Source organism: Gopherus flavomarginatus, chromosome 1, assembly GCF_025201925.1.
Source record: "Gopherus flavomarginatus isolate rGopFla2 chromosome 1, rGopFla2.mat.asm, whole genome shotgun sequence".
Classification (NCBI taxonomy): Eukaryota; Metazoa; Chordata; order Testudines; family Testudinidae; genus Gopherus; species Gopherus flavomarginatus.
The window spans coordinates 293,238,783-293,251,993 of record NC_066617.1 but is presented as its reverse complement, the minus strand read 5'-3'; the positions used below and the strand labels follow the sequence as shown (position 1 = coordinate 293,251,993).

The window sequence follows — 13,211 nt, the reverse complement described above, 5'->3', positions numbered from 1 at the left end:
TGGAAGGCACGTGATTAATGAAGGGGTCAGGCATCATGTTGAGACAGCAGTGTGAAATCTCACTATGATAACCACATATGTAGTTCACACTAGCACTGATGACAGTACAAATAGCACAGTGACACCACCCATTGGTAATGATGAGCTTTCAACGGGAGTGGACAAACATTTTGGCCCGAGGGCCACATTGGGGTTGCAAAATTGTATGGAGGGCTGGGTAGGGAAGGCTATGCCTCCCCAAACAGCCTGGACCTCACCCCCTATCTGTCCCTCCCACTTCCTGCCCCCTGACTGCTCCCTTCAGAACCGCCTACTGCCTAACCAACTCCCCGCCCCTAACCGCCCCCTCCAGACCCCCCTATCCAACCCCCCTGCTCCCAGGCCCCTAACTGCCCTGACTCCTATCCACACTCCTGCCCCCTGACAGGCTCCCCGGGGCCCCATGCCTATCCAACCCCCTGTTCCCCATCTCCTGACCCCTATCCACACCCCTGCCCCCTGACAAGTCCCTGGGACCCCCACGCTTATGCAACCCCCCCGTTCCCCATCCCCTGACTGCCCCTCCCTGCGAACCTCTGCCCCATCCAGCTGCCCCCAGCTCCCTGTCCCCTCACTGCCCTCCGGGACCCCCTGCCTTTTATCCAACCCCCGGGCCCCCTTACCATGCCACTCAGAGCAGCATATTTGGCATCTGTGCCGCCTGGCCAGAGCTAGACATGCTGCCACTCCACAGGAGCTCGCAGCCCCGCCGCCCAGAGTGCTGCCCGCGTGGCTGCAGGGGAGGGGGGTCAGCCGGGGAGGGGTCAGGGTCTAGCCTCCCTGGCCGGAAGCTCAAGGGCCTGGCAGGACGGTCCCGCGGGCCATAGTTTGTTCGCCTCTGGCTTAGAATGTCCTTCTGCAGAGAAGGCCATTGGTAGTGTGTAAGGTAGGAAGCCCCAGAAACTTCTGGGGGAAAAATTTATTTTACAGCATCCTACAAACATCTTTTACAGATGAAAGGACAGGCCAAACATTGAGCAAGAAATCTGTAGTGTTGGTTAATAGTTTTCATAATGTTTTAATATCTTTCCTCTTGACTGTTCTGACTTTTGCATTTCACTCTACAGGGTGCTCAGATCAAATCATAACCATAAAAACCTCTTCAAATAGAAAGAAAAATGTCACGGAAGGGCTCCAAGGAAACCAAGAAAGCAAATATCTCCAGCTCCCTGGAGTCTGAAGATATTAGTTTAGAGACTACAGTACCAACAGATGACATTTCCTCTTCTGAAGAGAGAGAAGGTACCGCTAAAATCACTAGGCAACTGATTGAACGGAAGGAATTGCTTCATAATCTACAATTGCTGAAAATAGAGTTATCTCAGAGAAACTTAATGATTGACAACTTGAAAGTGGAATATCTGACCAAAGTAAGAAAGTATCTGATTGTGTATATGTGCGCCCTATTCCAGAACAACTGCTTAAGTATAGAAAAGTACTTTATATACTTCCTCATTCATGGTTCTTGAATTCAACTTCAATTTACAAATCAACTTCAGTTGCTGTAACTGAGATCAGGTTGGATACAGTACAGAAGTGAAAATGTGAGCTTTCTCTTGCTATTTGCATCAGCCCTGCGGAAATCTCTAGGGGTATGAGTTCACTTTCATTGTTGACTTAATACTTCTTAGCACTTTCAGAATACTGTACAAACTTCAGTTTTCCGTAATATTCCTGTAGGGTAGGTACCAAACTATCTTCCCTGTTTTTTATAGAAGGTAAAAGATAGGGAAATTGAGACATGAAGGAATTATTTGACTTCCCAAGGATACATCTTTAGTAAAAACAGAGCTGGGGTTAGAACTTGGGAATTCTTGTGACAATACTTTAGTCTTGTGCTTGTTACAGTCGAAACCAAAGAAAATACTAGTCCCCAGGCACTCTTACCATTCAAAGTCAATAATTCTTTGTCAGCCTCTCCAAACACACAGACACACACACACACTAGAAAGGGTTATCACTGATTTTTTTATTTTTCTGTAGTAAAAGCAAGGGAGTTAAGGAATCCCCAGCCTGAAAAGGTTGAGAAACACTGAATTGTAGACCTTTGAGTCATCTTCAAATGAGAACAGCTTGTCTGTGTAAATGTGGACTGACTTAGAATCGGCAACTTATAAGTGAGAGATTCTATATCTTGTTCCATCTCATTTACAAGAAGTGTGTGGGGGGGAAGCTGAGATAGGGGGAATGCCTTACTACAGTAGTGTATAGTTTTATTATTGTTACCTTTATCCTAGAATTTGTCTACACTTACAGCAGTACAGCTGAACTTGTACAAGTGCCCCCATAGCACTTATTGAATATGCTACCTTTGCTGACGGGAGAGCTTCTCCTGTCGGCGTAGGTACTCCACCTTCTTGCAAGGCAGTAGGTGTCTCGACGGGAGAAGCCCTGTCTATGTAGGGAGTTTGGTCAGTATAGCTGCATACTTCAGGGCTGATTTTCCACATCCCTGAGCAACTGTAGTTATACTGACGTAAGTTCATAGCGTAAACCAGGGCTCACTCTCTTCTGTTGATATCTGTTTATAACTTGCACTTGTCTGTAAATTGAATTTAGGCCAAATCCTGCAATCAAATCTAAGCAAGCACATGCCTCGGCCTTTGTGAATCCAATTATAGAATTGGAGCTTTACTTTGTAGGTACTTTGGAACAGGTATAATTTCTTTTTCTTTTGGCAGGTGTCTTTAGAATATTTTGGGGTTTTCTTAAAACTATCAGAGTAGCAGTCTCCTTACTAATTCAGACCCCTGCCATTTTTATTAATTCTTTTAGTGAAAGATAGAATAGGGCAGGGGTCGGCAACCTCTGGCACGCGGCTCTCCAGGGTAAGCACCTTGGTGGGACGGGCCAGCTTGTTTATCTGCTGCGTTGGCGCCCACTGGCCGCAGTTCACCGTCCCAGGCCAATGGGGGAGGCAGGAAGCAGCGCGGGATGTGCTGGCTGCGGCTTCCCACCACCCCCATTGGCCTGGGATGGTGAACCGTGGCCAGTGGGAGCCACGGTCGGCTGAACCTGCCGACGCGGCAGGTAAACAAACTGGCCCGGCCCGCCAGGGGTGCTTACCCTGGTGAGCTGCGTGCCAGAGGTTGCCGACCCCTGGAATAGAGTATAGTTTTGATCAGAAAATGTTTCAGGAGAAGTTAGCAAGGTAAGCCATCTTTCTCTTTTATCTTTAATTGCTTTTAGATTGAAGAGCTAGAAGAGAAGCTTAATGATACAATCCACCAGAAGCAGCTGTTATCTTTACGACTAGACAACCAGTTGGCATTACAGCAAGAAGATGCCAGGTACGAGAATAAACAAACCAACTTCAGCATAAATATGTATTATTGATCTAAATGCAATGGTAAGGAATAAAACATGACAGGATGTAGGTTACTGGAAGAGCAACTTTACTACAGGTTGTATAAGCCTTTCCAGTCTAAACCTTCACTTAAAACTCCTAACTGTAACTTGCTGAAACTTTCACTACTAGCCCTGACTTGAACCTAAATTGTACTTGAAACTTTAAGTAAAAATCTCTGCTGTTTTGAGAACAAAGGGCTCAAGTAAGAGGAATACTTTCCCCACTTAAAAAATTATACATTTGCAACGCTCTTTTAACAATTCTATATCCTGAATGCCTTGGGGTGATGGGAGGGAATGTTTAGAAAACTGTCGTTTGGCCCTGAAAGAGCCCTCATTGAGCAGAAGTGCTTCTAGTGTTTGGGTAAATATTGATTTTGACTTGAGTCTTCTGAAACATTACAAATTGTCTAGAACCTAAAGCTAGATTTAGTAACGTGCTATTGACAAAATACCTCATTAAGGAGTTCTATTCTCACTTCTTCTACTGACTGGTTTTAAGAAGGATTGTGAAATGTGATACCTTATTTAGTGAAGTCTCGCAGCACAACAGAAGAAGTCTCGCAACACAAAATCAAGCACAGAGAAGTTGTGACTTTCTGCAAGTCTCTTTCTGTAGAAGATTTGTTAATTCTGGTGGAATTCTGCACCAAAAAATTAAAAATTTTGTGCACAATGTTTTATAATTCTGCATATTTTATTTGTCAAAATAACACAATATAATCCCACCATTTTCAATTATTTTTGGTCATTTATTTCAAAATATCTGTCCGCAAGTATGTCTGTAACAGTACAGACAACAGAAAAGATTCAGGAAATGCTTTTTGACAAATAGATTCCTTACTAGGCAAATTAATACAGAACTCTTGAGTAATAATTCATTTACACTAGAATGCAGAACTGTATTTCCTCACCCCTCAGAAGCAGTGCAGAGGCTTGGGGGAGTCAGGTAATGGAGCAGCTGAGGGAGAGGGAAGTAAATTGCTGAGAAGGAACCTGGGTGTGAACTTGGAGTACTGTTGGGTATTGGTGGGAAAAGTATAGAACAGGTTTTTTGGGGTGCTTGGGTGAGAAGGGATTGTTAGAATGCTTCCCCCATGTAGACCATGGCTGACCCCTAGCCTCTCCCATTCAGTCAGGCACATCTGCCCCTGTCCCCATGTGTCTCTGTGCCTTCACTCAGCCGCTCCCCTGTCCTTATGTCTCTGTGCCCAGGGGTGCTGGAACAGTTTTTGCAATGAGTCAATGGCTCTCAGCACCCCCAAACTAAATCCTGTATATAACAGAAACTACTTCAAGGCAGGGGGTGCGGTAGCACACCTACTTCCCAGCACCTATGTCTGTACCCTCACCCAGCCACTCCTCTGTTCCTATGTAGCTCTTCACCCCCTCCACCTGTGTTTCTGTACCTCCCCCCGTGGCCTTATGCCTCCACTCCCATTCAGCCTCTGCCTGTCCTTCGCCATTAGCCCTTATGTGCCCCTGTCTGTCTCCTCCCCCCCACCCCAGCACCCTACACTGTCTCCCCATAACCCCTGTGTCCTGACCTGGCCACAGGTGCTGTGAAGAAGGCAGGCTTTCTCTTCCTTGTCTGGCTGTGAGTTGCTGCTTTGTTCTATTGCCATAGCGCCCTCTGGTGGGCAAAAGGCGGAACTGCAGCAACGTTTTGGCAGAAACTGTTTTCGGGGCAAAAAAAATTGAAATCAGCGAAGCTCATTAATTATGCACATGTGCAGTAGCACAGAATTCCCCCAGGAGTAATTTGTGGCAGAACTGGTCTCAGATATAAGAACACAGTGGCTCTTGGAAAAATGTCTTCTAATTGTGTGCTTAGTTGTGCCATCTTATCTAAGTTTTGTCAAGTGCTCTGTCATCTATACAGATGAAAAAGTAGTATGTACTGTACAGATTATTAGGCCCAGAGACCTAAAACAGTTTAGTGATTTAGATGCTTATCCAAAGTGGAAAAACATTCTTCCTTCTATCCTCCTCTGTCTACTACCCTAATATCCTGTCCATCGATAACTTATGCTTATCTTTCTTCAGAACATGTCCCTTTTGTGGACTAGCCTTTCTTTAGTGAACCTCAGAAAATGTGCTGGATCAAGATTTATCCTGAAACCTTGTACACGAACCACATTAAAACTTTTTGGGTGCTTGTTTAAAAAAAACAAAAGAGTAGTCTCCTCCTTCCTCTGCCCCCCAAAAAAAACCTTCCTGAAAGAACAGTTTAGATTGAAAGTGTTTTTCAGTGAAGTTCAACCAAAATACAAAAGAAGTAGGCTTTCTTTACAACAATTGTGGACCTACAAAAAACATATACAAACAAAAACTCTTTTCAATGTTCAAATGTTTAGAAATGAACAGTTAAGGGATTCAGCAAGTTTTCCAATGCCATATAATCCTTCATCACTCATGGTCAGCCTACCTAATTTTGGAAAGTAACATTTTAAAAAGTCTACTGATAGCATATTAACATTTGTGGAGATTGGAGTTAAGGTTCCTTGTTTGAATGTGGTTTCTAAGAATCTCAATGAGTGCATTATGATGGCTGTATGTTGAAAGTGACACGCAGTCTGTTGTGGAGGTTGTCTCTGTGAGTGTAATTATGTTTAGATGCAGGGCCGGCGCTTCCATTTAGGCTGCCTAGGCAATCGCCTAGGGTGCCAGGATTATTGGGGGGCAGCATTTTGCCGGGGCGGGCGGCAGGTGGCTCCGGTTGACCTGCCGCAGTCGTGCCTGCGGAGGGTCCGCTGGTCCCGCGGCTCCAGTGGAGCTGCTGCAGGCATTTCTGTGGACGGTCTGCTGCTCCCGTGGCTCCAGTGGACCTCCCGCAGGCACGACTGGCAGCTCCACCGGAGCCCACGGGACCAGCGTGCGGGGCTGTGCGCCTAGGGCGCTAAAAATACTAGCGCCGGTTCTGTTTGGATGATAAGGTGTGAGTTTAAGTTATTTGGATGTTAATGTTGCTTTAACTAGAGATGTCTTAGGCTTTGTCTACACTGGAACTTTGTCGGCAAAACTTTTGTCATTTGAGGTGTTTAAATGACAAAAGTTTTACTGATGAAAAGCGTCAGTGTGAACAGTGCTTTGCTGGCAGGAGCACTCTCCTGCTCGCAAATCCACTGACATCTGTGGGGGTGTGGAAGTCTTTTTATCATCTGAAGAGCTTTCTCCTGCTGAGACCTTGGCTACACTGGCGCTTTACAGAGCTGCAACTTTCTCGCTCAAGGGTGTGAAGAAACACCCCCCTGAGTGCAGCAAGTTACAGCGCTGTAACGCGCCAGTGTAAACAGTGCCTCAGCGCTGTAAGCTAATCCCCTCGGGGAGGTGGAGTACCTGCAGCGCTGGGAGAGCTTTCTCCCAGCGCTGGCCCCACAACCACACTCTCACTTCAAAGCGCTGCTGTGGGAGCGCTCCCGCGGCAACGCTTTGGAGTTTCGAGTGTAGCCAAGCCCTGACAAACAGCAGCTACAATGCTTGCCTTTTAGCAGCATGGCTGTGGCAGCACAGCCAGGTCGCTAAAAGCAAGGTAATGTAGACAGAGCTTGCCTTACTTACGGTTTGTGTTTGAAAGGCAATATGCTTGTGCAATCTTAATTCTAGTTAACAAAATATTTTTTTGTTTGTTTTTTGTAGGATTAAATTAATTGTGAACTCTTGTTCTTATCTGTAAAATTAGGATAATAATTATTTGCCTACCTCAAGTATTGTGAGGATTGATTAGTTAGGAAACAGAAATACTTTACACATGTTTATCATAATTTTCTGATATATTTACATAGAAAACATCAAGAGCTAATGAAACAGGAAATGGAAACCATTTTAATGAGGCAAAAACAACTAGAAGAAACAAATCATCAGTTAAGGGAGCGGGCTGGAGATATCCGTCGCAGCTTGCGTGACTTGGAATTGACAGAAGATTATTATGAGAAATTGAAATCTCTTCCTGAAGATGAGCTTTCTATCCCTGAATATGTTTCTGTGAGTACTTTGTGTTCTGTATTGCTATTCAGAATATAAATTATCATGGTTTAGTAACCTGTTTGTAAAGGTTTTAATGAGTACCTTGATCTTTCTGACTCAGTGTACCTGTGAAGAAAGGAGAAGCCTTTAAAACTCAGGTTGTTCCACCCCCATTCCCACCTCTTCCTAATATAATTCAGTCATTGAAAGTGGCATCCAAGTGGAAAGAAGAAGCCTTTTAAACCCAATCTTTAATGCCTAGTAGGTTGAAATGACAAAAACAAGAAGTGGATCAGATTTGTTTTACTTGTATGATAGGCAGCAGGGAGGTTAAGTGGCAAAGGAAGGAACAGGGTGAGCATATGAGTTTGAAACACACAAACTTCCGGGAACAACAATCCATCTTCTTGTTCAGTTATTCTGCCCTGTTAGAATCTAAACGGTGTAGAGATGAAGGATTTTCCTTGGATCCGTAAGAACATAAGAACTGTGGAACTCTCTGCCAGAGGATGTTGTGAAGGCCAAAACTATAACAGAGTTAAAAAAAGAACTAGATAAGTTCCTGGAGGATAGGTCCATCAATGAGTATTAGCCAAGATGGGCAGGGATGGAACACCATGCTCAGTGTCCCTAGCCTTTGTTTGCCAGAGGCTCAGAACGGATGACAGGGGATGTATCATTGATGATTGCCCATTCTGTTCATTCCCTCTGAAGCACCTGGCATTGGCCACAGTCAGAAGGCAGGATACTGGGCTAAATGGACCATTGGTCTGACCCAGTATGGCCGTTCTTATGATATAGTCCTTGATATAGTCCTTAGTCAGTAAATTTTCTATACCAGGCTTACAGCAGAAAGTATCTTTTAGTTAAGTTTATTCTATCTAGATTTTGAACGAAAGGATATCACAAGTTTAAATTCTAGTATTTTATAGGTTAATATAGATAGCAGACATTAGCTCGGGTTCTCAAACTGGTGGTCAGGGTCACATGGTGGTTACATGGAGGGTCATGAGCTATCAGCTCTGTGGGGCTGACAGCTCCCATTAAATTACTCCCCACCCCCATTTTTAATGTATAAGGGGGAATCATGCTTAGGGGCTTGCTATGTGAAAGCGGTCACCAATACAAATAGTCTGAAAACTACTGCTTTAGCTAGTAAGTTGAATGTTTTGTTTTGGTTAGTGTTAACCAACCACAAGGTGGTGCTACAGTGATATTTTGCTGTCGAACAGAGCATGTAACCAACATTTTAAATTTTCAAATACACCTCTACTTGGATATAACGCTGTCCTTGGGAGCCAAAAAATCTTACCGTGTTATAGGTGAAACCGTGTTATATCGAACTTGCTTTGCTCCACCAGAGTGCGCAGTCCTGCCTCCCTGGAGCACTGCTTTACCGTGTTATATCCGAATTCGTGTTATATCGGGTCACGTTATATCAAGGTAGAGGTGTAGTTCTAAAAGAATTCAGGAATTTTACAATTATGTACTCTCCTTACTATAGGTTCTATAGTTCAAGTATGTCCTATTTATTCATGACATTGCATGGAAGTTTCTAATGTTTTCTAAAGGTAATAGACACCTGTTGTGGATCAAGTACAGACAGGACAGAAGTACCAGCAGAACTGTATTTCCAGACACACAGTGTCAACAAGGAGAAAAAAAACCCATAAACCTTAAATTACATTTTTCTTCTGAAAAGTGTCTATGTATAAATTACATTGGTGTGCTCAAAAATTTGTGTGCACTGAGTATTATGTGCTTGCTTTAGTGACTAAAATATACATTTTGCTATTCTTGTCATCTCTGTATATTTCTGTTACTCATGCACAGTCAACAAAATTATTTCCTCACTTTCACCTGTGAAATCTCATTGTCTTCATTGTGTTTGCATAGAACTTAAATAAACTAAGGGTAGAACTTGTCATGTAGAATTTTTATTATACGAACAGGAAAAATGCAGTCTTAACTGGCATCCCACAGCTTATGGCAGCTTGAGTTTCTAGCAAAACCATCTTTTTACTTGTAAAATGAGCAAATTAAATGTAGAAGGAACTGAAACACAGTAAATGTGGAACCCCACAATACTGTTTTGGTTTGTTCAGAGACTAACTGAAGTTTGAAAGAATCTTGTAGCTTTTCTAACACAGAGACTAGCCTGGACATTGAAAATTTTATGTTGGCTTTCCCCTGCCCTAACCCTGCAAAATAAATTTTGGAAAGTAGTATATAAATGCCGGGAACGACGAGAAACATAGACGTTCAGCCCAATGGTTATTGTACTCACACAGGGTGTGGGAGACAGCTGGTTCAAGTCCCCCTCTGCCTGATGAGGAGAAGGGATTTGAACAGTGTTCTGCCTCCTGTTCCATGAGTTCCCTAATGACTGGGCTATGGAATATTCTGAGGTGAGGCTCCCTCAGTCTCTCCTGTTGAGCTATTCCATTTTGGATAGATAAATAAATAAATCCACGTTGGAGCTGGGGGACTAATCCTGAGTTTCCCACCTCCCAGATGAGTGCCCTTTCTACCAGGCTAAAGTCATTTTCTCACACTCTGCCTCAATGATTAAGTAGTTATTCACAGTGAAACAGTTTCAAGAATAGTGATTAAGGGAGCCTCACATGAGAATATCTCATAACCCAGTGGTTAGGGCACTCACCTGAGAAGTGGCAGATTCTTGTTCAAATCCGTTTTCCTCATCAGCAGGGGGCTGGCCTGAACCACATCCTGGGTGAGTACCCTAACCACTAGGCTAAAAGTTATGAGGAAGTGCCTCCTCCTTTTCCTCTTGTTACATGTGGGGCGAGACCGCCTCTGAGCATGCCTACTGGATTGAGTCCTACATGCAAGTTAGGCGTTCTTCAGCTTATCTTCCCCCAGTTTGTGACTTGCTCTGGGGCTTAGGCAGCCGGTCACCTGAAGCGAGGCTGCAATGTGCATGCCTAAAGGCAGAAACATTGATACCTATGGAACTTTTTTTGCAAAATTTTAGGCACCAAACAAGTTTAGGCCCCTGTGGGGTTTGGAGGCATTTGAGCAGGAATTTTGTGAATATCAGTAGATGCCTCGTGCTTTGTCTACACTACGCAGCTTTTAGCGACATGGCTGAGTCTCAGATTTAGGTGCCAAAGTGGCAGTTAAGTGCCTGAGTTCCTTTTTGGTTTTAGCCTTGTTTACCTTCACGAGGTAAAAGGAATATAATAAGTAAATGTGACTTACTTGACCCAAGAAGGCTAGTTCTAGTCTGCTGCAGGTCTCTAGAATGGCTCTAATGACACTATATGTACCATCACATGGAGGATTTAAATAAAAATACAGGCATGTTTTAATCCCCATTTGTTTGTTGATAATTAGAGATAATTCTGAAGTTGGACCTGTTTTTGAAAAAACAACTATTCACAGATTTTATATATATTCACATATTTAAAAAAAAGTGTGTGTATGTATAATATATAAAGAATTTCAGGACTTCGAAGGTGATAGATGAAATGATCTGTTTCAAAGCATTCAAAATGTAGGGGGGGAATAAAGTTTAACTGAAGATGGATAGTTAAATAATCTTAATGCCAACCTGTGTGTGCCACTGCATAAGCAAATAGTGCATTCCACCATTCTCTGTATTTAATTTGTAGATTTTTCAAACCACATAGTTACGATCCCAGGAGTATTGATATAAAAAAACAGATATATCTATATCTAGGTATAGATATATACACATACACACAGATTTATGCATTTTTTACAATATATTTTGTATGATTTTTAAAAAGGCCTAGTTGACTTAGGCTAAAGCCTTTTCAATAAGGGCTTTTAAAACCTGCTATAAGAAATCTTCAAAAATAAATTTTATAACGGGATCACTGATAAGGCCGTTCACCATAGAAGCAGGTTTTTGTCAGAATAAAAACTACAGAGTGTAATTAATCTTGTACCTGTTATAAATGAGAAGCTGGAAAAAAGATCTCGTCACGATGGTTGGAAAAATTACTTATAAATGCTTGACAATGCTCATTCTAAAGTAGAGACCATTGGAATTCTTATTTCTTTGGAAGCTGAATTTCCCTTTTTCTTTCTTTTCTCAAATTTAAATAGGTAAACATCAACATTTTGGGAGTCAATATTTTACTTTGGAGTTTCTTTCAATAAACATTCCAGTGACTGGTCGCCCTCCTCTTTCTTTCTCTCACACTTGCAGCAGAAGGAAATGGAGGATAATTCATATCCCATCTGTGCATCTACAAAGTAGTGCTTTTAGCAGTGTTGGTGATTATGTGTGACGGACAGGGATTATGATTTTGATCCTTATTGGCTTCACCTGGCATGATGAATAAAAATATTTCTGTTCAGAAGTGGTGGGGGAGAAAGGGTAATGTTGATTTTAAACTTGGTGAGATAATTTTTAGAAGTATAAAGGGAATATGTGAGGATCATGAGCCACATCAACTGCTTTATGTTAGTTGCGTGTTTAATGGTTGAATGAACATAAAATGGAGTAAGAGAAGCTAGTGTTGTGGTACTTTACTCTGTTGCATCTACACCTCTATCGCAATATAACGCTGTCCTTGGGAGCAAAAAAATCTTACCACGTAATAGGTGAAACCGCATTATATCAAACTTGCTTTGATCCACCAGAGTGCGCAGCCTCGCCCCTCTGGAGCACTGCTTTACTGCTTTGTATTCGAATTCGTGTTATATCTGGTCACGTTATATTGGGGTAGAGGTGTAATTAGTGTGAATGCTTAATGTGGAAAGAATAAAAACAAGTAACAAAAAAATGGAGTCTGAAAGACTATTGAATACAAACTGTGACCATGTTTACAGTACGATCAATGCAGCAGTGTTGATTTAGTGGGCCTGGTGAACATATGCTAAGTTGGTGGGAGAGTACTCTCCCATTGAAGTCTGTAGTCCATGTCCCCGAGAGGCGAAAGCTATGTCAACAGGAGAGCATCTCCCATCGATATAGGTTGACTTAAAGTGGTGTCTACACTGTGCTAAGTTACAGCGACTTCAGTTACGTAACTTATATAACTGAAATAGCGTAACTTAGATTGACTTACAGCATTAGTGTAGATCAGCCCAGTGTAATAGAGTAGTACATGTAAAAAGTTGTGTAGTAAGTAATGTATGCGTTAATAGAAAGAAAGTGTTAACTTTTCTGCAAAACAAATGTGAGATTTTTAGGTTAGTGGCATAAAGTGTTTTAATTGTTCTCTTACTAGAATTTATTTGCTTTTTTTGCTAATTTCGAGGGCTTTCTAATATCTGCATTTTTGAGGAGTGACAGTGTTGTTTGCTTTCTTTTCTAGATTCGATTCTATGAAGTAGTCCATCCATTAAGAAAAGAAGTAAATGAACTACAGATGAAAAAAGACAGCCTATCTGAAGACCTAAATTATTACAAGTCGCAGTTGAAGTGTGTGATGGAGGTTTGTATGCTTCAGTAACCCAGCTATGAAAATGAGTAGTAAAATAACCCTGTTCTGTCAAGTGAGTATATTTCCATTCCAGATATCTTTCAGATCAGGTAAGAGACTAGAGGTTTAATAGTGAGGCATTAATTTCTTTAATACTTGCAAAGCAGTTGTTTTCTGACAAAATTAATTTGCTTAATATTTGTACTAATAATGAAAATCTGTATCTCTGTCATCGGGTGCATATTTAATAAAAATTTAGAAAACTTTGACAGATATTGTTTGGAAACACATCTGCTGTACTTTCACATTTACCTCTTTTTTTTTTTTAATTTCCTTGGTTTTATTCTTTCCCTATTTTTATTTATTGCTGAAGACTTGAAAACAGGATTGCGGTGCTTTGATGTTCACCTGCTCTTGCTATTTATTCCTCTACTGAAA

General features: G+C 42.0%; 1 protein-coding gene across 2 annotated transcripts in view; it reads left to right on the top strand.

Annotated features, from left to right (window-relative positions):
* Window positions 1-13,211, top strand: part of PIBF1 (progesterone immunomodulatory binding factor 1) — a 194,208-nt gene that overhangs the window by 1,087 nt on the left and 179,910 nt on the right. The window contains exons 2-5 of one of the 2 annotated variants that reach the window (XM_050948385.1): window positions 1,107-1,409; window positions 3,229-3,329; window positions 7,173-7,371; window positions 12,666-12,785. In XM_050948385.1, the coding sequence (XP_050804342.1) occupies window positions 1,158-1,409; window positions 3,229-3,329; window positions 7,173-7,371; window positions 12,666-12,785 (672 nt within the window). In that variant the 5' untranslated portion in view covers window positions 1,107-1,157. Of the gene's footprint in view, window positions 1-1,106; window positions 1,410-3,228; window positions 3,330-7,172; window positions 7,372-12,665; window positions 12,786-13,211 lie in introns of those variants that run through there. The other variant, XM_050948386.1, reaches the window with a different exon arrangement.